The sequence below is a fragment of the Bubalus bubalis genome, chromosome 3 (assembly GCF_019923935.1).
Source record: "Bubalus bubalis isolate 160015118507 breed Murrah chromosome 3, NDDB_SH_1, whole genome shotgun sequence".
In the NCBI taxonomy this organism is placed as follows: domain Eukaryota; kingdom Metazoa; phylum Chordata; class Mammalia; order Artiodactyla; family Bovidae; genus Bubalus; species Bubalus bubalis.
This window is the reverse complement of record NC_059159.1, coordinates 33,392,582-33,419,349: the sequence shown is the minus strand read 5'-3', so window position 1 is coordinate 33,419,349 and position 26,768 is coordinate 33,392,582. Positions and strand designations below refer to the sequence as shown.

General features: G+C 43.7%; 1 protein-coding gene across 2 annotated transcripts; it reads right to left on the bottom strand.

The window, feature by feature from the left end:
* Nucleotides 1-944: 944 nt before the first annotated feature.
* On the bottom strand, nucleotides 945-17,835 carry TMEM220 (transmembrane protein 220). Of its 2 annotated transcripts, XM_006054509.4 has the most exons (6): nucleotides 17,533-17,835; nucleotides 16,811-16,840; nucleotides 12,483-12,543; nucleotides 10,287-10,410; nucleotides 8,380-8,439; nucleotides 945-2,194 (listed from the first exon to the last, which is right to left on the bottom strand). In XM_006054509.4, exons 1-6 carry the CDS (start codon nucleotides 17,818-17,820, stop codon nucleotides 2,059-2,061), a joined length of 699 nt encoding a protein of 232 aa, XP_006054571.2. In that variant the 5' UTR covers nucleotides 17,821-17,835; the 3' UTR covers nucleotides 945-2,058. The 2 variants fall into 2 exon arrangements, with proteins under 2 accessions (XP_006054571.2, XP_025136330.2); XM_025280545.3 differs by lacking the exon at nucleotides 8,380-8,439.
* Between the last annotated feature and the right edge of the window lie 8,933 nt (nucleotides 17,836-26,768).

The following is a 26,768-nucleotide window of genomic DNA, read 5'->3' as shown; positions in this document are numbered from 1 at the left end:
GTGTGCCTGCTGAGTACCAAGGCGCAGTGGGGTACAGCGTGTGCGTTTCCACTGGCTGCTGTGACGAACTTCCCCAAACTCGGCGGCATGAGCTGTGTGTGTGTGTGTGCTCTGACAGTTCCAGAGGTCATAAGTCTGGAAACATCTTCACTGCGCTGAGAGCACCATGTCGTCAGGGCCAGGCACTCTGGGGGAGACTGCTTCCGGGCCATTTCCAGTTTCCAGAACTGAGTGGCTTGCTGTCCTTGGCTCACGGCCCCGCCCTCTGCAGAGACAGCCTCACGGCTTTCTCCAGCCTCTTGCTGCTTTATTGTCAACGTGCCTTTCTCCTGTCTGTGTGGTCAGGTCTCCCCTTGCCTCCCTCTTAAACAGTGAGGGCATTGAGGGCTCACCCAGACAGTCCCCATCTCAAGATCCTTAATCACACCTGGGAAGTGCATACCATGATGTAACATTCATAAGAATTGGGATCCGGTTACATCTGAGGCCCTCTATTCACTTTACAGACTTGGCTATAATGTGCTCTCTGCACAGTATCAAGCACTGCTTGGAGGCTGGGTAGGAATTTGGAATTTGAAAATAAGTCTGTTTCTTCATTTCTTGACTAATAGTTATATATACAGAACCATAAATATGCACCATAAATGTGCGCTAGAACACTGAAATCCTTTATATAAGGGGACAAACTACCAGACTCTTCGCTCTCCTGACATATAGTTGGTGCTAATACTGTTTGGGTCAAATACTTCCTAAATCTCAGGAAACTGTACTACGGAGTTTGATGCCTGCGTATCATCAAACTACGGAATTTGATGCCATCAACTAAAAGAGTTGCATCCAGGTGCTTTAGAACAGCGCTGACCCACAGAAACAACCTGGGAGCCACCCTGGTAATCTGAAATATTTCAGCAGGCACATTTTAAGAAGTACACAGAAACATAAAATTAATTTTCATAATATAATTGTTTATTCCAATACATCTCATGTTATTTCAACATGTAATCAATATAAAAATATTTTACATTCTTTTTATACTAAGTTTCAAATGTAGTGTGTGTTTTATGCTTATAATCCATCCATTTGGACAATAACTTTTCATTGGAAAAACTTGGTCTGTATTTAGGTACAAAATTTACAGTTGAAGAAGTGGATTCACGTAATTCAGTTGTTCCAAACAAGCTTAAACCAAGTGTTCCAAATACATGTATCAGTTTCCTCATAATTGATGTTTGTAAATTAAAACAAAAAATTAAAACTTCTTCAGTAAGTACATTTCAGGTGCTCAATACACCATGTGGCTTGTGGTCACCAGATGGTGCAGCTCTGAAGTGATCTCTCCAGAGCTACTTCTGACACTCGTTAAGGATATGTGTATAGATTTTGGTCTTAACTTTTCAATTACATGGTAATTAATATTCCCTATCTGCTGCTTTTTGGTCCCAAATTCCTTTATTCTAACTAACTTTCCTTTTTTTCCAAGACATAGTTGTTCACTTTGTTCACCCAAAGTCCTCATTTAATTCATGGCATCTCATTTAATTCATGGTGCCAGTCCAGTCTAACGATGTTAGTTCAAGGCCAGAGCCCTCTCCTAAACTCCTATCTATCATCCAAACCCTGCTTCCCTCTGTTCCCCTGTGCAGAAGTCTTTATGTTTGGAATGCTCTCATTTTATCTACTTTAATCTTCACAATTCTATAAATAAGTAGGCAGCCTGATATTTACAGATAAAGAATTATCCAAAAGATAATTTCAATTATCTTTGGACTTCTTTAATTACAAAGAATTAAAGTAGATTTATATATTTGTCCAAGTCACATGGATAGTGATGAAGCAGAGTTGGAATTCATCTTTCTTAACTTTGCTGCTACACTATGATAAAACAGAAGGTCAGATCCTTCTCTTACTAGTCCCATCCAGTCCTGTGTTGGTTCTCAGGATTAAAAAAAAAAAAATTCATCTCTAGTAGTAACTGAAATAAATTCCTAGGAAGTCAGCTTGTTACAACCATGTTTATAAAAAATCAAGAACTCTGATTTTAAGAACAGGATTCTTCGTTTAAATCACCGTCTTGCAATGATCTGGCCAGGAGGAGCGCATCTCCTTGTTTATATATATGTAGACCCAGGAGATAAACGGGAGAAAAGCAACTGTGGTAGCAATGGCCAGCTGAATTCTTCCACCACCTGGAGCCCTGCAGACACACAAAAATGATTAGAAACAAAAATCCAATAAAAATAATGATTTGGCTTGGTAACAAATATGAAGACTGAATTTAATACAACATCACTGCATTTTTATACAGTTTTTTAATTTTTTAAATTGGAATATAATTCTTGTAGTTCTTTATATGTTCCTACTGCAAATCCTTTTTTTTTTTTTTAATGTGTATTCTACATAGCTTTTCCTGCTCACTTAATAATGTCTTGTGAGGAACTGAGATCATTGATTAAGCAGTGTTAAAATGGATCCTCACCTAATGATTTTAGTGTCCCGTTGAGGAAAACTTTTTCTCCTCAAGATTTTGAAGATACTAAGTTATGTTTTCTAAAAGCTTCATCGTTTTGATTTTTACATTAGATCTATAATCCACCTAGAATCGATTTTTATGAAAGTTGTAGGGGTTGTTTCTCTTTTTTCTGTATCGATATTCAATTAGTCCATCACTATTTATTGTAAAGATTACCCCAGAGCGCTACCATTGTCCTAAATCAAGGTTCTATATGTACATGGAACTGTTTCTAGACTCTTTGTTTCATTCATTTATCCTTTTGCCAGTATGGGTTTATCGTATACTCACAAAGAATCATTTAGGTGTTCTTTATTTTAATATTGAGATCTTTAATTTCTCCCATAATGTTTTATAGTTTTTATAGTTTTGCTTGGTAGGGATTTTGCATCTCTCTGCTATATTTAGTCCTAGGGTGTTGATATTTTGATATTATAAATGGTAACTTTTTATTCTTATCGTTTTCTGTTATTGCTGATTAAAAATAAGATTTTAGTAAATTGACATAGTATCCAGCAATCATGCCAAAATCACCTATTTGAAGAACCTTTTAGATTTTTAAAAAATTTTCTACATATGTAATTAATGTTATCTGTGAATAAGGAAAATTTAATTTTTCCCTTCCAATCCTTGGGCCTTTTCTTTCTTTTTCTTGCCTTATTGTACTGGCAAGGACAAGAGCTAGAACAGTGGTGAGAAGTGGCAGCAGTGGCCGCTTCTCACTCCTGATCTCAGAGGAAGTATTCAGCGGCTCCCCATTAAGGGTTGTTCTTTGGTATAGCTACCCTTTATCAGGGAGCTCAGTGGTAAATAATCTCCCTGCAATGCAGGAGACACGAGTTTGATCCCTGGGTCCAGAAGATCCCCTGGAGAAGGAAATGGCAACCCACTCCAATATTCTTGCCTGGGAAGTTCCATGGACAGAGGAGCCTGGCAGACTACAGTCCATGGATTCATAAAGTGTCAGACACGACTTAGCGACTAAACAACCACCACCCTTTATCAGGGTAAGTCTGTTTCTATGAGTTTTTATTATAAGTGGTTATTGGATTTTATCAAATGTTCTTTTTGTATAGATATTTTTTTCTTTCCATTAATCTGGTGAAAAACATTGCTTGGTTTTCAAATGTTAAACTAACTGTATTCCTAGAAAAAAACCAACTTGGTGGTTGGGTCATGAATTGCAGGACTTCATTTGCTAATTTGTTTAAGGTTTTCCCGTCTGTGGTCATGAATGAGACTGCTATATAATTTCTTTTTTTCTTTCCTTTTTTTGGGTGGTAGGAGTAACATTCTTGTCAAGTTTTGGTATCCAGATTATTCTGCCCTCAACAAATAAACTGGAAAATATTCGTTCTTTTTCTGTTCTCTGAAAGAAGTTTGTTTAAGGTTGGCATTATTTCTTTAAATATTAGGTGGAATTCTGCAGTTAGGCCATTTAGAGTTTTCTTTTAGGAAAAGTTATCTACTCAATTCCTTTAACAGTTATGAGACCATTCTGAGTATTTCTTACTGTGTCAGTTCTGATAAATTGTATTTCAGTGAATTTGTGCATTTCATCTACATTTTCATATTTATTGGGAAAAAGTTGTTAATCTCCTCTTATGATTTTTGCAGTGTCTGTTGCATGGGTAATAACTTTCTTTTTCAGTCCTGATTATTGGTGTTTTGTGCCTTCCTTTCCTTGCTCTAATTATTTCTACCTTTTTAGTCTTGCCAGGGTTTATCAATATTATTAATCATTTCAGAGAATGAAATGTTGATTTTTTCTTTTTATTTCATTGGTTTCTGCTTTTGTGTTTATTTTCTCATTATTTCTTTGGGCTTATTTCGCTGTTATTTTCCTTACTTCTGTGGAAAATTCTTAACTTCTTGGAAGCTTAACTCATTGATTTTTCAGCCTTTTTTTTTTTTTTTTCTAATACATGTATTTAAGGCTATAAATGACCCCATAAGCATGCTTTTTAGCCACCATCCCACAAATTTTAATATGTAGTGTTCTCTTTATCATTTAGTTCAAAATATTTTCTAATTTTCATTGTGATTTTTTCCAGATGTTCTTTGGAAGTGTATTTCCTGATTTCCAAACATACAGTGGTTATATATTATTATTTTTGTTAATGATTTCTAGCTTAATTGTACTGTGGTCAGAGAACATGCTCCATATTACAGTTCTTTGAAATTTTGGGGGACTTATTTCATGCTCAACATGAAGTCTTTTTGTAAATATTCAATGTTTACTTGAAAAGAATGTGAATTCTGCCCTTCTTGGTGCTAGTGTTCTATACATGTCCATTAGGTCAATTTTTTTTATTGTGTAGCTAGTCTTCTATATCTTTATTGATTTTTAAAATCCTCTTGTTCTGTTAGTAACTGGAAAAAGTGTATTAAAGTCTCCCAAAATGATTGTTAATTTTTCAGTTTTTCTTTTTTGGCTTGTCAGTATTTATTTTATCTGTTTTGAGGCTATGTTCATTATATATGCCTTTTATTAATAAGTAGTGTTGAGATCACCAGAGAGCCAAAGGGGAAAAAGATAATATTGCATCCATTCTTTTTGCCATTATACTAGGATAAATTCTAAACAGGTCAAAGATTTAAATGTAAAAATGAAACCATACATGTATTAGGAGAAAACTTAAGTAAGTTACTTAAAACCTGAGAGGAGGGAAAGTTTTCCTACCTGTGACTCCAGATCCAGAAGCAGTAAGGGAATGGATTGATCAATTTGGATACATTAAAGTTTTTTTTCATGGCAAAGCATACTTTGCATGAGTAGAGTAAAAGGACAATAAAAGCAAAAAAGAATGTTCATCTTATATCACAGACAGAGGGTTAATAGCCCTAAAGAGCTTCTAAAAGTAGAGAAGACCAACTGCCTTAGAAACTGGTTAAACCTACATCTCTCAGAGATGAACTAACGTGTATAGAAAAAGAAATGCAAATGGCTCTTCATCATATGAAAACACGCTCACCTTATGCTCACCATAAGAGAAATGCACGTGAAAGCTACTACCCGTTTCTCAACTAACCAGTTAGTAAGACTTCAGAAATTTGACAATACACTCTGTTGGTACCATTTTTACTATCAAGCGATTGGATACAGTCTGAACAGTAGAGGGCTGGATGCATATACTGTGGACATATCAACAAGTCTTCATATACTACAGAATGATCTCCAGGATGTGTAAGGGTAAAATGAAGAGTACAATTGTGTATAATGTGCTTCCACTTTATCTAACAGTGAATGCATGTATTTGCTCCATTAAGAAAGCATGGAAGGATAAACCACAAAGTAGAAAAAAGGTTTACCTGTAGAGAAAAGGGGGGAGTTAGGTTTTGGGGATAGAGAAGTTAGAGCCCTTTGAATGTCCTCTGTTTTGTAGATCTGTATGTAGAACCATATAGATATTTTACATAATTATAAAACAATATATTTTAAATAAAGTATCCCTAGAAATTTAAAGTAAAATGAAATAAACTATGTATTCACTTGGTGAGATTAGCATACAGAGTAACCCACGTAATTTGAATGTGCATCCCTTAAAGAGATATTCCCTAACAACAACAACACAAAGTACCTATTTTCCATAATTATATTGTTATTCTGATTATGTTTGTATTGTCAGATAAGTCAGATGAGTTGTGTTGAGGTATCTGTGTAAAAATATATATACATATAGATATTTTATATATATTTTATATAGTCATACATATGTATGCATATACATTTATGACACAATACACACGTGAGTATGTGTGTATATACACACACATACATATGTACATATATGTGAATTTCCTACTTCTAACCACTAAAAAGAATGAACTCAACCCAGTAGCAGTGAGCACCATTTATACCCAGAATGTGACTTCTAAATACTATTAGCTACCAAAAGTAATGAAGGCTTTTGGGGAAAATGGTTGATTCCAGGTCTGTGGCATAAAATGTACATCTTAGCATGGAACATTTTGTCAGAAAGCAAGGAAGCAATCAAAATTTACTAAGACCCAAAAAACTAAAAGTTTACTAGGATCATGTTAAACTTGTGGAGCCAACGTAAATAAGTGCCACTGATCAAAGATGGAACAGTTTAAGCAACTGCCGCGGACTGAAAAAACATCAAGTATGTTGAGATCTATGACTTCATAATGGTACTGTTAAATAAAACTCACTGGTCACTTCTGGAAGATGCCAAGGCAAGAAAAACTCATTATTCTGAAAAATGGGAAATTAAGAGAATCAACTCCTTTTCCTCTTACGATTTGTATCTGAGTAGTCAAATGATTGATAAGTAGAAGTTTTAGAAGTTTTCCAGGAAAAGAAATGATATAATTAGAGTATCAGCATTCTGCAACTCAAATGAATTAGTGGATTTAGGCAATGGTCATCAAAATTTTATAATAATGTTACAGAGAAACATCTAGGTGTGATGTACATTATGATGGAAGTACATACCACCACCCATGAAGTGGTCTTGCTTGGTGGTGGTGGTGATGGTGATGGTGATGATGATGATGATAAGAAGAAAAGAAGACAACAACGATGACCAGCCTGTGCCTAAGCCTGTGATCTTACCACCAGTTTATAGGAAATATGGAGCACAGAGGAACAAGCATTTATACAGTGGTGGAAATGTAAACATTGGCTGCACAACTCAATACTGAATAATTACTGTTTTATTTGTGTGTGTGTGATGGTGGTAGAGTGGTTATTTTTTAAGTGCTTACCTTTTAGAGATACATACTGAAATACATAAAACATAAAACAATATGATGTTTGAGATTTATTTCAAAATAATCAGGATAGTGATAGATGATACAAGATTAGATATATAATAAATGTTGAAAATGGGTGATGAGTACATCTGATTCATTATATTAGTCTCTCTGCTTTTGAATATGTTTAGATATTTCAAAATAAAAAAACAAAAATTTTTTCATTACCAAAAACAGTCCTCTACTCTAATGCTGATTTTAAAGTCTACTTTTTAAAATTAAAATGTCTATACAGACTTTCATGTGGTTGGTGTTTGTATACTGTGATTTTTCCACCTGTTGACTTTCAATCTTTCTGATTCTGTGTACTTAAGAGTTCTCTTTTGTAAGCAGTGTTTGGTTGGGTGTTTAATCTTTTTATCCATTTTGAAAATCTTTGAATCTTTATTGGAATATTTACATTTAATGTAATTTATCATATATTTGAATGTAATTCTGTATCTTAACATCTGCTTCCTGTTTCCCCATCTGTTCTGTGTTTTTCTCTTCTCCTTTCCTGCCTTCTATACTCCTTTTCTCTTAGTGGTTACCTCTTATTTTTCTAAGATTTTTTAAATATTATTTTTCTTAATTATTTTTCTAATAATCTAAGGTTTTCTCCTAGATTATTACCACATGAATCCTTGACTTATCAAAGTCTGATATAAGTTAGTACTTTTACCCTTCCCAGATAATTCAAGGACCCCAGACTGCTTTAGCTCCATTTTTTTTCCCGTCCAACTTACATGCTCAGTTGTCATGTATTTTTCTTTTTCTATTACTGTTTTACAAAGTTAATATTCACGTATATATACCTCCAGTTTTATATTTTATTTGCTACTCACTTTTCCTCTATCTCTGAGCTTCCTTTTGAGATCACTTTCTCCCTGAAGGACACCCTCTTAGACTGGCAGCTCCCTGCGATGACACAGAAAACTGTGTATTGTGGTATTCACAAAAGTATAAGTGATCATGAAACACAGCCAACTATTGTTAGCTTCCCCTACAGAAAGGGAAGATTTCTCTCAAAAGATTCCTGTTTACATTTGTGTCAACATTCTCATTCACCTACTTGAGCACATCTGATTTTAACTGATGGGTCGAAAACTTACTTTGAAGAGCTGTGGCACAGGCCCAGCCATGCTGTGATGATCACGAGACCAAACAGCTCCCTACAAAATAGCAGAGATTTCATTTTTTTTGAAGAGGCTGTAAGTGAGATGCATATCATTCCATTTTCTCCCTGACACTTGATTCTGCTGATTGTCTGATGACTTCCTCCAAGATACAGAGCATCTACAATGACACTTGATTCTGCTGATTGTCTGATGACTTGCTCCAAGATACAAGCATCTACAAAATACTTTCAAGTCTGGCCATGACTCATAAATTACTTTTGTCAGACCCTTTAAAGCCCTATATGAAAATAAACTTCATCTTATGAGGCAGATATGAACTTCATGATTGTTTCCCAATTTATAGATGAACAGAGAAACAACTACAGTCAAGAAGATAATCCCAGATTTGATCAGGCACTCTCTTCATATTGTCTTAGAGGGGTCAGTGTTAGGCAGGTTGAGCTCAAATCGGTAGTTCAAGTACACATTGTAGGAGATCAGGTCATGTCTTAGAGGACAGGGAGGATTTGTCGAATGAGTCAGTCTAATGATTTGGGGATGGGTATATGCCTCTAGCAGAGAAGGCAATGGCACCCCACTCCAGTACTCTTGCCTGGAAAATCCCATGGACGGAGGAGCCTGGTAGGCTGCAGTCCATGGGGTCGCGAAGAGTCGGACACAACTCAGTGACTTCACTTTCACTTTTCACTTTCATGCATTGGAGAAGGAAATGGCAACCCACTCCAGTACTCTTGCCTGGAAAATCCCGTGGACAGTGGAGCCTGATGGGCTGCCGTCTATGAGGTCGCACAGAGTCGGACACGACTGAAGCGACTTAGCAGCAGCAGCATATGCCTCTAGAAATATTTGTTTAAAGGTCGTATCTTCCACACAGAGTAGAAAATAATTGTATTTGGCAAGTACCACTTGGAAACCCCTCTGATTTCACTGAATCTCATTGGCTTCAAGTAGATGGGGATTGATTCAAACCATCTGGTCTGCATTCCCATCCCCAACCTGATGTAGTTTGCAAAGATTAGGGCCTGTAACAGCAGCACAAAACCAGTGGGACTTAACCTACAGGACCCTCAATCTTGGTGTTGGCAGATGTTAGCAGTGGGACAGAAAGGAAAGGAACGGGGGCTCTTTGTGAGGCCAGGGAATCAAGGGTGGGGGGAAGCAGAGGAAAAGGTGACAAAAGCCGGTGGGGAGGGGGGAAGCAGTGGAAGAGGTGACAAAACAAGAGCCAGTGATGGTGACAGAGGGTGCAGAGGACAGGAGATGCACAAGGGCAAGGCTGGCAGAGGTCCCCCTCTGTGGAGGCCAGTCACACTTGTAAGAGTTGGCTTGTACCAGGACTGAACCCGGATGCTGACAGAGTTTTCACCTCATTAGACTGGACTGAACATTATGGCACCACAAGGGGGGCCAAGGTCCAACTGCCTGATGGTCATATAAGGTGATGTGTAGCAATGATCATAGAGTGTGGTAGACAGTGCTGGGTTTAAATCCTGGCTCCAGCTCCATCACTGCCTCAGTTTCTTTAGCTTGTAAAGGAGATATCTTCCCTGCCCCTCAAAGTATAAAGTTAAGTTGCTCAGTCGTGTCCAACTCTTTGCAACCCCATGGACTGTAGACCACCAGGCTCCTCCGTCCATGGGATTCTCCAGGCAAGAATACTGGAGTGGGTTGCCGTTTCCTTCTCCAGGGGATCTTCCCGATCCAGAGGATCGAACCCAGGTCTCCCGCATTGCAGGCAGACGCTTTAACCTCTGAGCCACCAGGGAAGCCCTCCTCAAAGTATTGGGGGAGTTAAATCACCAAGATAAGGTGTTGTGAAGACACACATTTCTCAGTTCTTCCCCATCCACTCCGAACGGTGAAAACCACCACTTACTCACCTGCCTTCCTCTTCATGCAAGAGGTTCTGTTTCTTATGAAGCAAGAGGTTGTATGCCAAGCTGATAGCCCACAGGACACAAAGGAATATGTGTATTGCAGACACACTCTTCCAAATAAAGTTACCTAAAAACAGACATCCTGGTGCTGTTAATCATGGAACCACGCCCCAGAGAAACAAGATTTCTTTGTATTGGCTTTTCATCTGCCTTCAGGGAAAGCATACAGAAAAGGCTGGGGGGTTTTTGGCTGTTGTTTTGATTTGTCCTCAAATCAAAAGGTTAAAACAGAAGTGAAAACAATACTTATAAACTTAAGTGGACATTTATTATTTTGGTTGTCCATAATCTCCCATTTGGATGCTGACGACCCGTCTTTTCTCTGGGGAACCACCCTTGCCACACTCTCCCACACACATCCCGGTGTCCCAGACGACTGGACACTAACAAGGTCAATGTATTCCATCCCTTTGGTGACAGTGATTTGTCTCAGGATGAACAGACAACCAATCAGGAGCACCAGCTCCATCCTGAGCTTTTGCGGAGCGATCAGGGAAGTGGATTCTAGATTCTGTTGGACCTAGCATGGTGAAGCTGTGACCTTTGAGCGGCAGGGCCACCACGTGGAGCCCAGGGCTGAAGTGCAGCTGATGTGCAACTAAGACTGCAGAGAAGTGTAAGTTCTGAGCCGCCACTGGCGCCTGAAGCCAGCACTGCCCCAGTCTTTTCAGTAAAGGATCCCAGTACATCTCGCTTCAGCTTATAGGCCATTTGAGTTGAGTATTTTTTCATTGCTTGCAACTAACAGAGCCCTAATGGATACACCTTAAAGATGTAAACAGAGTTCTAGAGGGCTGTACAAGCAGCCTGTACATCTGCGCGATGGGAGTTTTCCCCACCCAGGCGGGAATCATTCGTCTTTATTCTAAGGCCCTGAGAAATTTCCAGCCCCACTAGTAGAAGCTAATTTAAAGAAAGTGAAGAATAACCTGCAGGACTGATATTCTCCACTAGTAAGAAAATATGAGTAAACAGTGAAAAATTTTTTCTGCTATAAGACACTTTTATAGAATAAAACTGTCCAATTTAGGTTTAATGAATTTTTAGGGCCATAAAAGGTGAAGCAGCTATGTTTTGCCCCTGACTGAGGTTGGTGACCTGTGGCCCATACAAGCCAGCTGTTTTAAGTGAATGTTTTATATGTATTCTCACCTGGGATATATATGTGTAAGGAGTTCAAGGAGAAAGTTATGAAACAAATACACGATAAAGCCTCTGTGTTATACAGCCATTCATTGACTCAGCAAGCATTGGGTACATGAGTTAGACATGATCCTGTTTTTAAAGGGCCTACAGTCTAGATGGAGGAAACATATAAAAGTGTGCAGGAAATTGCTGGAGTTACTGTGATGGATTCCCTGGTAGCTCAGATGGTAAAGAATCTACCTGCAATGCAGAAGACCCAGGTTCGATCCCTGGGTTGGGAAGATCCCTTGGAGAAGGAAATGGCAACCCACTCCAGTATTCTTGTCTAGAAAATCCCATGGATGGAGGAGCCTGGCAGGCTACATTCCATAGGGTCACAAAGAGTTGGACACAACTGAGCGACTTCATTTTCACTTTCACTGTGAAGGTACACAGGGAGACTAGAAAGGGCAATATGTATTAATGAGAAATCCAGAGATTTGTTACAGACATTATAGACAGTTTCTATATAATAGAAGCAATTCAGATACATAGCAGTTCATTCATTTTGAATGAATTGAAAATCAGAAAGTGATGAACCAGAGTGGTACTGGGAGAAGGATTTGTATAGAGTAGATAAATAATAGACATTGATCCCCACTGAGTATGGAAACAAAGTTAGCAGTTTGATTGTTGCTGATTTTCCATTAGCTTAGTGGCTTAAGAAATAAGCGCAGTGACTGAAGCCCATCTCTCTCGGGCTGTTCCACATCAGCATCAGAGATGCTGGGATCCAAGTGCATAAAGCCTGTCTTAGTATGGCACGTCCGCATCAAGTCTTCCTGAAGATGGAAGGGGATGATCTAGATTGGAATTCGCCTCCTCTTAGGATCAGAAGGAAGAAGAAAGACATGGAGGGCTCCAGTTTTTTTACTGGGAGTTGGGCAGACAGACTCTCGTTATTAAAAGGAAATCTGATGTTCCATATTACCATTGAGAATTCAAGGTTCATACCTGTGACAAGAGGGTTAAGTCCAACAAGCAGGGTCAGAGTGGCAGGAATCGTATACATAACCTGTGAGCAGAAAGGAAATTACAGGGGTAAGAAGGATGCCCAATATAGGAGATGTTCCGAGACGTTTAGGGAGTAAAGGAAGATGACACCAGTGGTGGTCCCACGTGCCATGATTTACCTCCAGCTTTTAGGAACAGCCAAGGAAGTGGTACCCTCGGCTTTTACAGCACTTACCGTGTCACGGTGTCATTTTACCTGCCTTCTTCCTAGACCGTAGGCTCTTCCAGGAAAGACTTATTCATTTTCAAGCTCTAGCAGTGAGCAGAGCTTTGATCTCAGGACACAGTGACCTCCTAATCTCTCCCAAGCGACACCCACGCCTAAATGGCCTTCCCCTACTTTTCAAAAATTGCTCTATGAAAAGTAGGACTTGAGCAGCCATAATGAGCTACGTGGCCCTGCTGAGTCTAGACCCATGGGCCATCCAGCCCCATACTCCATCTGCAAGTGAGACCACAGAAAGTTTACTAACAGTGTATGGATCACATGTGCCCAATAAGATCAGGTTCTTCATTTCTGAAACTGATAACCTGGTTTGGAGTTGCGAAGACTGGCCCTGAAGAGGCCTCATTCACAGCAAGCAGGCAGATTCTAGAAAAACCTATTGCTTATGTATCGTGGGCAGAGGACAAGCAGAGGTGGGAGGTTTATAAGAAGCATGGGGGCCTCCCCAGAATGTAGCTATGAGCCACATCAATCGTGATGGCTAGTTAGAAACCACTAGTTTATCTGGACGTTGTCAGGGCTCAACATTTTAAGTGATCTGCTGTCACTGTGAAAACACACCTGTCTTGACCCTGGGGAGAGATGGTATCTGTATTACAGACCATGTTCATCCCTCCCAAAGGGTCCCCAGTGATGACTGGAGTATCAGCAGGTACCGACATTTGCAAGGACAGCCATGCTGCTGAGGGTTAGACCAGACGTTAGTGTGCATATGAATTATCTGGAGGTCTGATTAAAATGCAGATCTGATTCCAGAGGTCTGGGGTAGGGCCCAAGATTCTGCTTTTCTAATAAGACCAGGGGACACTGCTGCTGTTGTTCCAAGGACCACACTTAGAGCAGTAAGGGGTTAGTTAGTTCCCCCAGTGAAAACCTACATGACTTTGCAACTGAGGGAGAGACGGAGACAGGCAGACAGAAATTAAACACATACACATCATACAGTATTTAACTGTGCTCTCCATAAGAAGTGTTTGGCAGAGACTTTTAAATGTGCATTTAAGTATAACAGATATCTGTGATTAAAGGGTCTAAGGTCTTATTTCAGTGTATTGTAAACACATGAACAGGACAAACCTTTAAGTAATCCGTTTCCCATGGTAGCTGTGCCATGTTAATCCTTATTTAAATGCTTAATCTCTGTTTTGAATGAGATTAAGGATTTTCTTTTTTTACATGCAGAGAGACTGAAAGTAATTGTTTTTAGTACACAAGTAAAAACAATGCATAGTATAAACACTCAGTAATGAACTCAGTAGAGTCCAAATATAATGGTCTTTTATCTTTTTTCGTGGATTTTTTAAACTAAAGGGTATTGTAATATTTATTTACTGTATTTAGTTTAATTGAACATATAGCCACTGAGACCCATGACAGTCATTTCTAACAATGCTCTCCGTCTCCCTGTCACTATAAAAACTAAAAAAGCCAATTTGTTTTCTTACCCTTTTTAGCAGTGAGGGGCCATCATGTTCCAGCAATGAAATGTACGGAAAAGTCTTCTGGAGGCAAGGCTGATATGCAGAGCCCTTAACACTCAATATTCATGGGTACTGACCAAGCAGGATGGATCCTAGACCATAAGCCTTATTAGTAGTAATATGTACTAACTGGATAGCAGCCTGTCTGGGGAGCTTCTTGGGAAACGTTTGCTCCTTGATGAAGAAAAAGCACAGGAGGAAAACTGGTTTTGCCTCCTGCCTTGTTTCTTCCTACTTGTGATGCTTTTGTCTAGGGATGAGATGTCTGGAGCTGCAGCAGCCATTTTGTAAACATGAGGATATATCACCTACCCATTGAGGATTGGCAGAGAAACAAGCAAGCAAGCACAGGTCCTTGATGACACTGTTGACCATTAAGCAGCTGCCTCTAGACTTCTTCTCATGAGATGGTCTGTATGTTTATAACCTGATGCTAGTCAGATATTCTGTTATTTGCTCCTGTATGTATCCTGATATAAGTATACTCCATGCGCAATTTGTGGTAGGGAACATGAACATCAGTCAGGTACAGTACAAGCCCCCAGGACCCAGTAACCGAGTGTCAGTTCATCTGGGTGTTCATTCTTCCACTCTAAGAGTCAGTCTGGGAAGGACTGCCATAGGAAAGCTCTATGCTAGGTTGCCAAGCAAGAAGAGGGAACTGGCCCCTGACCCCTGGGAGCTGGCATATACAGAGCCAACTCCAATGCAAAGCAGAATGAGTTAGTGCTACAGTGAAGGTTCAAAGGAAGGATGCTTGGGACTTATGGGAAAGAGGTGGAGAGATTTTGTGGTGAGATGGCATTTGAGATAGACTTGAACACCTGAATAAGAGTCTGACACAGGAATTCTCAGGGCAAGTGCCAGAAGTACTATAGGTGGACTAGGCTTCCAAGACCAAGTTGGGAAGGTAGGTTAGGGCCATATTGTGGAGGGCCAACTTAGACGTCTTGGGAAGTGACAAAAGTTTCTGAATCAGGAAGCAATATGTGGGAGGAATTATAGGAATGTAAGAGATTAGAGGCAGCTCAAAGTATTAGAAAGGACCCATAAGGGTCCACATGGGAGGTAATGGGGGGTTAAGCTGGAGGTGAGTGAGGATGTCTGTGGGGGTCTGGTGTTGATGCTTATATTTCATCATCCAAGCATGATGTAAAGGGTAAAATGTACAGATACTGTACAGATAAGCAATTAGACCTACACTGCTTTTTGTTGGATTGTTCTTCATTTTGTTTTTTTGAGGGGAACTCAAAGACAGTGGTTGGAGAAGGCAATGGCACCCCACTCCAGTACTCTTGCTGGAAAATCCCATGGACGGAGGAGCCTGGTAGGCTGCAGTCCATGGGGTCGCTAAGGGTTGGACACGACTGATGTGACTTAGCAGCAGCAAAGACAGTGGTAAGAAAACAGAGATATTAGAGATGGCTGAGGTTTTGAGAAAGGATGACTCAGAATGACTCTGCTGATAACAGAAATGGTGAGTCAGGAGGAAAAGTGGGTTTTGGAAGGAAAGATGCTGAAAAGGACCTTGTGTGTATTAGAGGAGTCAGTGTGACGTACTGGTGGACGGATCTAGGAGTCTTTTGGAAATTCACCATTAAGCTGGATAGTTGGAACTGCAGAAGAAATAACATTTGGAATTAAGGACATGGACCAGAGTCCTGAGGAAGAGGCAGTTTGATATGATGCAGGGACATGAGAATCTGGACAATAAGAATATCAGAATGTGGTTATATTTATATGTGATATTATATATACTGTCATTCCAAATGCTTTTACTTGTTGCTACTTGTACAAAGTCAACATTATTCCAAAGCTTAAGATCATCTCGTGAGTGATATTGTATAGTCTTAGATGCCTCTATTAAAAGAAACAAAATCCAGATATTTCAGAAAATGTGTGGAACAAATTCCCCCCTCCTCTAAATGGTTTAGTCAGAGCATCAGTTCAATATATACTGTAGGTTTTATGGGCTTTAATTACTTTTTGTGAATATAACTCACTGAATTAGCAGAACCACAAACCTTAAGCCTGCCATTTTCTGGTCCAACGTTTGTTGGAGTTTCTGGGTAGAAATTCATGAGGATTGGTTCACATGACCTTGAGAGGTCTACTCTGTCTTCAGAAAAGTGTTCTCAGTTGGCCTGTTTTATTCAAAGGGAATACAGCTGAAAGGCCCCTGTATCTCTCTAAAATTCTGAATTCTCAATTTGATCCTTCTCCTCCTAATGTTTTCACATTTCCCTGGTGGCTCATATGGTAAAGAATCTGCCTACAATGCAGGAGACCCAGGTTCGATCCCTGGGTCAGGAAGATCCCCTGGAGAAGACACTGGCTACCCACTCCAGACTGGCGGCCTACAGTCTATAGTGTGGCAAAGAGTCAGATAAGCTTGAGTAACAAACACTTTCACTTTTCCTCCTAATATTTTAGGAAAAGGCGCTTACTTTTGATTTCTAAGCTCTTAAGTACAGGAAGCAGGGAGGAAGGCAAACAGACACACTGCATGTTTCCTGCAGTTCCCTGATTCTTTTAGGCATGGGAGAGCAGGCCATACTCACCACCCACAGTTCTGCATCCGGATCGTTCACCTGGAATGCCAGAACAGCAGCATTAGCCCCAGGCTGTCACAGTTCTATTCCAGTATTTGGTCTGGTCTTCATTCATGTCAGCAATTAGCTAAGCCCAACAGGAGGACAGGAGTAAGACAGTCTAGTTGATGGGGTTGTGTGTGTATGTGTGTAGCGGGTGCTTCTGGCTGTGTGTGTGTGTGGGGGGGTGTTTCTGGCTGACCCCAGCACCTGGTTTGAACACACAGCCACACTTATTTTGTAAAGAAGTGCACAGAGGCTCTGCGAAGTGTGGGCCAAGCCCAGAATGGGTGTTTAAACGGCCCTCCAGCCTCAAGAAATGAGGAAAGCTATCGCGAGGAGGCCCCAGATCTTACTTGAAAGGATAATTAGCTGTGAGGGTTTTTGTTCTGCTTGCTCTCCGAGCTGTGCACAGCCTTGCCCCCGGGCTGCCTTTTTATAAAGGTACCCCGCAAAGAGACACGCGCCAAACCAGCTCCTTCCAGCCAGTGAGCAAACGGGATCATGTGACCTCATCTGTGTCTCAGCCCAGATGGGGTTGGGGTTCCTTAAGCATCAACCCTAATTCCCGCCCTGCCCGTACCGGGCTGGCTTCTGCGACCCCGCCGGTCGGTCGGTCTACACCGCAACCGGCCTGGAGTCGGAGCCCGGGGCTCCCCTCCCGCCGCCCCCGCCCGGCCCGGGGCGCTGACCTGCACACAGGCCGCCAGCGCGAAGAAGGCGCCCATGAGCCAGTTGCAGGCGCGCCATAGGCCCCGCGCCCCGCACCCCGCCGCCGGCGCCATGGTCGGGCGGACGGGCCGGGCCGGGCCGGGCCGGGACAGACCGGTCCGGACGGGGCGCAGGTCCACCGGGCGGGGCGGTCCACCTCTGGCCCCTCCTCCCGCCCCGCCCGTTCGCTCGCCGGAAGCTCCGGGGCCACGGGCCGGCGCGCGCCGGGGCGGGAGAGCCGCCGAGCGGGCCTCCCTGAGTGTCCCCATTCGCTCCTCCCCAAACGTGGGGAGACGGGGGGGGGGGGGGGGGGGTCTGCCCATTTCACAGACGCGGAGCGTGAGTCCGAGGGCCCCCGCGTGGCTGTCCCAGCATTTCACAGCTGGTCCGTGGGGGCAGGAATTTGCACTTGAAGTCAGAGAGCTGCAACTCCAACACCAGTTTTCACTAAGGCTGTCTTCCTCATATTTAAAAAAAAATTAGAGATTAGAAGGGAGGGAGAGACGAACGAAGGAATGAGAAAAAAAGGTGTGTGTGTGTGTATGCGTGTGAGTGCGCGCCTTCTGGTTAGTGTTTATGCGTTTCTTTTCAAAGCTCGGAAACTTTCAAAGCGCTGTAAGCATTATGGTAATTTCTTAGAGTGACGGCAGTGATATTAGCATCTCATACAGCTCACAGCTTTTCTGAAGACAGCTTCGTTAATCTTCATGGGCTTTTATTATCAGAGGTATTTACATATTATACATATTTACAATTCTTTCCCACCACCAAAACCAACAAGATCTCCACACGTTTTGCTCATGAATTTCTTATGAACTAAAGACACTTGAAATATTCACTGTTCTCCCCTCGCTTGTTTTACGGGCCTTTTTTTTTTTTTCTGATTAGTTCTTCGTGGGGCTCATTTACACATCCATAGGCCTCATCATTTTTGCTGTTCTAAAAAGTCTTAATCCCTTCAAATCATGAGCGTGTACTCCTGTGCTCCTCTCCTTTTTGCTAAATCTCCTAAAACTCTTTTAGGGTTTTTTCTTTCTTTCTTTCTCTGTTTCATTCCTTTCAGAGAATGCTTATTTCAGAAACACGGGCTGCCTGGCCCCCTTATTTGGTGTAGGGACCACAAAGGGGGCTTGCTGTGCGCACTTCCAGGAAGGTTCGAAGATTGGGTCTTTAAAGAGAAAATTAGGGTCAAATGAGGTCACATGGGTGAACCCTTATCCCATATGACCAGTATCCAGGAAGAGATATATACACAGACATATACTGAGGACATAGCGATAAGACAGCCATCTGCAGACCAAGGAGAGAGGCCTCGGGAGAAAACAAGCCTGCTGACACCCTGATCTTGCCCTCCCAGCCTCCAGAAGTATAGTTAGATGGTAGGTGTTTGCTGCTTCACTGCCCCAGTCTGTGGTACTTTGTTGTGATGGTCTTACAAAGAAATACAGGAAGTGATCACAGTACCCGCTCTGCCAGCCAAACATAGGTATGGGAGGCAAGAAAGAGTGGTGGGCAAATGCCTTCTAAACTGTTCTGTGCTGTACAACCACCCAGAGTTTTCTGTTCTCAGTGTTGACCAGGACATTCATGGCCATTGTGTGGACATCTGTTGTTTTTGCTGGTGCAGAGTTTACCCCCTGCCTCTAGGGTCAGCATCCCAGTTATTGGGGAGGGACCCTGTCTGCCAACATCAGGGCACGTGTACTAGGAGGGCTGACATGAGACAGGCAGGTGACCCTTGTCTGCCAGCGGGCACAGCCCATCCTCCTGACCATAGCAACTGGGTCTGAGGTGGTATGTGATTCAGATCGCCCAGATGCAGTCCTAGGACCTGTACTGGAGGGGGGATTGCCAGATAGCATACAGGATGTTTAGTTGCATTTGGATTTCAGATCAACAAGGAATAGTTTTTTTATTTTAAGTGTGTCCCAAATATTTGCTAAATCCAGTAACCCTAGCTGAAGCATTAAAGAGAAGTGGGTTGAGCTGGTACTGTGTAAAGTAGAGCTGCTGGGAGAAAGCTTTTCTGAGGTTGAGTCCAGGTGGGGGAAGCAGAGCTCAGAGATAAAGAAGGCGGGTACCTGGTAACATCACATGAGGCTCTGGGTCTAGCCCCACTGGGAACATCTCACCACCCTTCAGCTTTGTGAGTCAGCACAGTCCCTTCTTCTATATAACCCTGTGTGGGTGGGTTTTTTTTTTTTTTTTTTTTTTTACCACTCACAACACAGAATGATGACTTTAAAATCACAATTTGACAGTTATGCCAATGCTTGAAATCCTCTAAATCCTCCTGCTGTATGTTTGTCCAGCTTTTGCAAACACAGGGAAGAGAAAGCTTAGCCTGAGAAGTCATGAGAAATAAGTTTAAGTGACTCCAGTTTCCCAGAGAGCTCTGCTTGAGAAGTCACTCCATTTTTTCCCTTCTCATCTGTGGTGTTACCTGCCTCAGGGAGGACGAGGTTTGGAAGGGAGCAGCGGCCTGTCAGTGCTGGCTTCCCTCTGCAGAAAGGCTGGCAGGAGGGGCCTTCACGGCACTGGACTGCCCCAGTCTACCAGGTCAGTGGCGGCGTCTGAGAGCAGGCGGGGCACTGGTGTGTACGCGTGTCATCCCTGCTCCTGGACTGTCCCGCAACTGCTGGAGGAAAGGACTATAACTTACCTATTTTTATTCCCCTCCCACAGCACCTGGCATACCTGGATACCACTGGTATCTGACAGTGAGTGGGGATGCCTTGAGATGTAAGAATATTGCTGAAAGCTGGGTTTGATGGTGGTGGTACGGGGTGGGTGGGGAGAGGGGCACATACTGGTTAACAGGTATTGGGCCTGCTGGCTCAGGCAGTCATCTGAGCACTTTATTTAGGTTAACTCATTTCATGTCCACAACAGATCAATTACATAGACACTGCTATTACCCCCATTGAATGGATGAAGAAACCGAGGCATAGACTAGCCTTTGAATACACTGGTTGAGAAAGACCCCAGCTCTCTGCGCTTTGAGTCAGAACTGGATATCTCCAAGCCAATGGGGAGGTTTCTTCTGGGTTTGTGGAAGCCGTGGTCTGGGTGGGGCCAAGGCTCTCCCACCCATGAGAGAGAAGTAGCCGCTCCTGCCACATAGCCTGGGGAGGAGACCTTGAGACACAGGCAGGAGGGGCCGTCCCTCAGGGCCTGCTTGGAGCCATCTTCCTTATTTCTTAGATATTTTCAAGATCAGAGAGATTTTCCACCCAGACCTTGACTTGCAGAGCCTGATAAAACGAGGCTATATATGGAGGTAGGTAGGTAGGACTTCTCTGGTGGCTCAGACGGTAAAGCGTCTGTCTACAATGTGGGAGACCTGGGTTCGATCCCTGGGTTGGGAAAATCTGCTGGAGAAGGAAATGGCAATCCACTCCAGTACTATTGCCTGGAAAATCCCATGGACAGAGGAGCCTGGTAGGCTACAGTCCATGGGGTTGCAAAAAGTCGGACACGACTGAGCGACTTCACTTACTTACTTACTTAGGTAGGTCTTTGCAGCCCCTTCTCTCCAAGCCTGATTCTGATTTCAGACAGAGAACTGTGGGTGTCCACAAGGTGGCGAGCTTCTGCCACCAACAGCCCTGCCGGGAGGAGGGAAGAGAGGGCAGAGGGCCGGAGGTCCTCCCCTGGGCTACCTGTCCTATGTGGCTGTGCTGTAGCCTTTCCAGGTGGGTACGAGGTTGGTATCAACCTGAGGTGAAGAGGGACAAACAGAACTTTGTACCAGGAAGTGCTGGTCCCCGCTGGGGTGTTGCTGACACAGAGCTGCACTTTGCCCTGTGTCCTGGCAGAGCTTCAAACTGTTTGCCCTCCCAAGATTCCAGCAAAACCAAACATACTTAAGAGGAGCCAGTCCTTGTAATATCAGAGCATTCCAAAACTAAGTAATAAGGAGAATAGCTATCATTTTTTGAGTATTTTCTGTGAGCCCGGCTGCTATCCTTTCAGCTCCTTGACATCTTAGAGTCACAAATTCTACATTTCTAAACCTAAATTCTTCCTCCCATCCCACAGGACCTGCCCCCTAGCGACCCCCGCCCCCACCTCCTGGACCGAACCTCCCGTTTAGGCACTCTTTGCGTTGGTTGCCTGGGGCTGCCTTAGCAAAGGATCGATCGCCAAACCGGTGGCTGCAAACCACAGACACACGTACTCCCTCAGAGTTCTGGAGACCAGCTCAAATTCAAGGTGTCAGCGGGGAGCGTGTCCTTTCTGTCTCTTCCAGCTTTGGGGACCTTGTGGCCACACCAGGCCAGTCTCTGCCTTTGGGGTGTCTGTGTCTTCTCCTCTCTGTCTTTTATAAGGAGGCTTGTCCTTTAATGTGGGTCCACCCAGGTAACACGGGATCATGTCATCTCAGTTGTATCTGCAGGACCCTCTTTTTAAGTAAGGTCACATTCACAGATTCCAGAGGTTGGGACATGGACATGCCTTTTCAGGGGGCCATCATTCAGCTCACCACACTTTAGGAACCTAGGAGTTACCCTTGACAACGAACCTAGGAATTGACACCTCCCTTCCCCTCCCGCCTCGTGATGTCCCCCACCGATTCCGGTAGATTCTTCTGCCCGGTGTCCCTTCCCCGTCACTGCCGATACCTAGTCCACACTGTCGGCACTTCCGCCCTAATCCCTACTGGAATCCACACGCCCACCGTGCCGTGGACTGAACTGTGCTCCCGCTGCCCCCATTCGTGTATTGAAGCTCTAACCCCCACTGTGACTGCACTGGGCAAAGGGACTTTAAGGAGATACTGCTGTTTAATCACTCAGTCATGTCTGACTCTCTGCGACCCTGTGGACTGTGTAGCCTGCCAGGCTCCTCTGTCCATGGGATTCTCCACGCAAGAATACTGGAGTGGGTTGCCCGACCTCCAGGGGTTCTTCCTTACCCAGGGTTGAACCTGCTTCTCCTGCATTGGCAGGTGGATTCTTTACCACTAAGCCACCTGAGAAGCCCTAATTAAAGTTAAAAGAGGTTGTAAGGGTGGGGCCCTAGTCTGAGAGGACAGGGGTCCCTTTAAGAAGAGGAAGAGACACAAGTGATCTCTCTATCCACACACGAACCGCGAAAAGGCTGTGAGAACCCAGCGTCAGGCTGGCCGTCTGTGAGCTGGGAAGAGAGACCTGGTGGCACCTCCGTCTTGGGCTCCCATCTCCAGGGCCCTGAGAAGATGCGTTTCTGCCACTCCAGCCCCAGGCTGTGGTGTTTTGGCACAGCAGTCCGAGCAGCCCCAGCGACTCTGAGCTTCCCCCCGCCCCCCACCAAGGCTCCATGAAAGATATGCATCTCAAACCTCTGCTTGCTGGCCTCTTGCCCCCTCGCCCCTCCTGAAATCAATGCAGGCACAGCTCTGAGCAGGAAGGATGAAACAGGACAGTCTTGTGTGATGCTGCCCTGGCTGCCCGTGGCTCTGCGGGTAAAGCCCCACATTTTGAACACTGTCCACAGAGCCTGGCCTGTCAGCCTCCAAGTATGCCCCGTCCCCCTCCTTCTCCACCACTGGGCACGTGCAGGACCGTCTGTACACAGCATTCATCGGCTTCTCCAACGGATGGCTCCCGCCTGGAAGGCTCCCCTGGGCCTGTCTCACTCTGGCTCATACGACACTCTCAGCACCTTGAGCACCTCTGTCGGATGCCCTCAGCAGCTGTCACAGCTCCCCTTGCAGCACCGAGAACAATGGCAATTAATTAATTGTGCAGTTGGTTGTTTGGTGTTCATGTTGCCTACTAGACTAAAAGCCCATGAGGTCTGGGCCCACTTTTGTTTCTATTGTTTCTCCAGCGCTTAAGGAAACTGGAATAGCAGACACTTGTTAACTGTAGTTCGTGAGTGAGCCCAGGACTGAATACACGGCTCTGATCCTAGTACGCATTTCACATCCTTTAGACTCTTCTGCTTCCAGTGTTCAGATGTCAGAAGCAGGGCACATGCATGATTGTAACTGGCCCAAGGGCTCCTGGTTATCACAGCTGGAGCTGAACTCGGAATCCAGAGCTTTCTGATTTCACAGACAATGCACAGCCACAGCTCAGATTCACAGCCACAACTCAGGTCCGGTTTGCTTCAGACGATGAGCAGATGCTTAACAGAAAGGCAGAAGCATCTTAACCAGAAATTCATCAAAGGGTAATTTCCTTTATTAAGATAATCACTGCGATCAGCAGCAGGATGGATGAACCACCTGCGATACAGTCATTAGTGGACACGAGTAGCAGGAAAGGGAAATGGACTACCCATAACCCACTATTGCAACCACCAACTGCAGAAACATTATGCTGAGCTAAACAAGGCAGACACAGGGAGTACACACTCTGGGATTCTATTTATGCAAAACCCTGGGAAAGGCAAAGTCATCTACAGTGAAAAACATCAGATCAGCAGTTGCCTCTGGGGTGGAGGTGGGAACCCCCTGGGCAAGAGGGTGAGGGAACTTTCCGGGGTGATAAGGAAATCTCTGCATCTCGACAGAGGTTTCAGTTACCCAAGTGTGAATGTGTTTGTCCAAGTTCAGCATATGTATGCATGATAGGTGTTGATTTCTCTGTTTTTGCAAAATTTATCTCAAAAAAAACCTCTTAAGGAAATATTGAACTCTAGTTAATGATATACACACCAAAGTGTTCAGAGGTACTAACATCTGCCTCTTACTTGAAAATGCCTCAAAAAATAAAATCAATTGATAACAGACAGCAGGATAAATAGGTAGATTGGATAGGGCAAGTAGAAAAAAATGTTACATGTAGACGCTAGGTGGCGGTATATAGGCAGTCACAGCACAATACTTTCAACTTTGTGTTTAAATTTTTCATAACGAGCTGTTTAATAAAAATAACATAATCTGAAAAAATTGTATTTCAAAGGTAGCTAATGTTTGCTGTAATCCATAAGACAGTCCAAAGATGCAGGAAAAGAAAATCACTTATTGTCATTTCACGTTAGTTTCAAGGGGTTGATAGGCACAGAGAAGGGAGACAGCGGCCACCTGCTCCCCTAGTCATCACGTGGGCAGAGTTAGCCCTCAAAGCTAGCTCACCAAAAATTGTCGAGTTACAAACAATAACGTTTTTAAGATATCATCTCAAAGCTAGGCCGAGAGAAAACCTAGTAAGTTTTAGGAGTCAAAACAATGAAAACGAAATGTCAGGCTCGTGTTTTGAACCATGTCAAGCTGCTTTCTAAAAGGACTGCCTGCTGACACCAACCCCTTAGCAGTAAAGTCAGGTCTGTCTTCTCAGAGGCCACAGGAGTGAGGAGCCTGGGTGGCTGGGGTGTGATGACCTTGATGGGGGCACAGATACATCCACACTGCAACCCTCTCACTGCTGACGTGGCCTCGGGGGCACCACTGAGCCTCCCTGGCCTGTCTGCTCAGTTCCAAGGTCAATCCCTGGTTTTCCGTTGCTCCGTTTACCAGCAACTTTTGACACGGCTGATCTGGTTCTCCATGGAATACTTGCTGCCCTCAGGCAGGGGTCAAGGGTCCCTCCTGGGTCCCTCCCAGCCTCCCTGCCACACTTTCTCAGCCTCCTTTGCCCCATCCTCACTTTCTCAGTCACACGGTGGACCCCCCTGGGGTTTCCTCAGCCTTTCGGTCTCCCTGTGCCCAGCCCCAACAGTGATGACCCATCTGAAGTCAAATCCTGGCTCCGCCCCCACCCCCTCATGGGCTCCGCCCTTGAGTCTTCAGTGTGTCAATGGCACCGCCGGTTCTGCCAGGTATTCAAGCTAAAATCCTTGCAGTCATCCTCCACGTATGCTTCTCCTCTGTACTTAATTCAGCGACAAAACCTGTTACTTCTGCTTCTAAAATCCATCCACAGCAGCCCCTCCTCCCCGCCCTAAAATCTCTCACCTCGACGAATGCATTTGCTGCCTCACTGTGCCTCCACTTCCACTCTTGTCCCAGACCCTCCTTTCCCCTCAGAAGCCAGAACCGTTCTTAAAACAAAACAAAACAAAACAAGATTCTCCCCATCTCACAACTCTCCAATGGCACTGGAATAAAGTCCCAAACCTGGATCCTTCCCACATGGCCCATGACCTCCTTGGTCCCGCATCTTACTGTCTCCCCCTTGCTCTCTCTGCACCGTCCCTGCTGACTTCCCAGCTCTTCCTCCAGCAAACCAAGCAGGCTGTCACCTTTCCAGACGCGATTTCCTCCACTCACCATCCTTCCCTCTCCTGTGGCTTGATCTCTCATTTCCTTTAGGGTTCTCTCAAATGGCACCCCATCCTAAAGACTGTACTACTGTGTCAGAAATGGCATTCCTCTTCACGTTCTATCCCTTTACTCAGCTTTGTGTTTCTTCTGAGCACCTCTCATTGCTCGATATTCTGTGTTTATATACTCATTTTAAATGACCTGTCTCTTCCCACTGGGAACCCAGGCTTCATGTATTTTATCCCTCACTGTCGCCCCAACACCCAAAACAGCCTGGCACTCAGTAGTTGGCCAATGAAGAACTATAGGATGAATGAACAGGTGAAGAGTTGCCCAGCTTAGCGCTGGCCTGGAAAGTGCACTCATAGAATGATTTTTCATTACCATAAGGATGAGAAAATATGGAGATATGGAGAAAAAGGACAAAATTTGTGGGGGAGATCTCAACTGTGGTCCCAAAGTTGGGAGCTGAGTGGGAAAAATCCTTAGTCCCTTGGTCAGGTTCATTATGGGTGTGGATCAGACGTTGCTTTGGTGAACTGGAAGCTAGAATGTCACATGATCCAGAAACGGCTGCCGCCACTTCCTGGTCAGTAGTCTGCCCTCCTGCCTAAAGCCCTTTCTTCATTTGATTGCCTGATTCTACGTGGGAAGCATTTCTTTGAAATGACCCTAACATACCACCACTCAGAGCCCAGAGCTTTCCAGTTGCTGCAAGGCAGTGCTGTTGGACGTTTCAGCAGAGCTGGTTAAAAGACTGACCATAAGTCTGCCAGGCGTGCTCTGAAATTAATTCAGCATGGACACTGCCCTTCTTATCTCTGCCAACACACAGGTACGGCCCATTGTACCACCTGCAGGAAGTGGGGCCTTTTGAGCTCTGTGAGGAGACCTATGTTATGGCTCTTAAAAATCAAATTACATTCTAAGTGTGTTTTAAGGCTTCATAGTCTATGGAAATAAACAGGATTCACTTATCAGAAAGGAGATTTGAAGTTCCAGAATCATACTACAAATATTGAG

Coding starts and splice junctions, on each gene's coding strand:
- TMEM220 (XM_006054509.4), bottom strand. CDS start 17,820: ATGGGGACACTCAGGGAGGCCCGCTCGGCGGCTCTCCCGCCCCGGCGC. Junction 8,440..10,286: donor TTGCATGAAGAGGAAGGCAG/GTGAGTAAGTGG, acceptor GCTATTTTGTAG/GGAGCTGTTTGGTCTCGTGA. Junction 2,195..8,379: donor CTGTGCCACAGCTCTTCAAA/GTAAGTTTTCGA, acceptor GTGTGTCTGCAG/GGCTCCAGGTGGTGGAAGAA.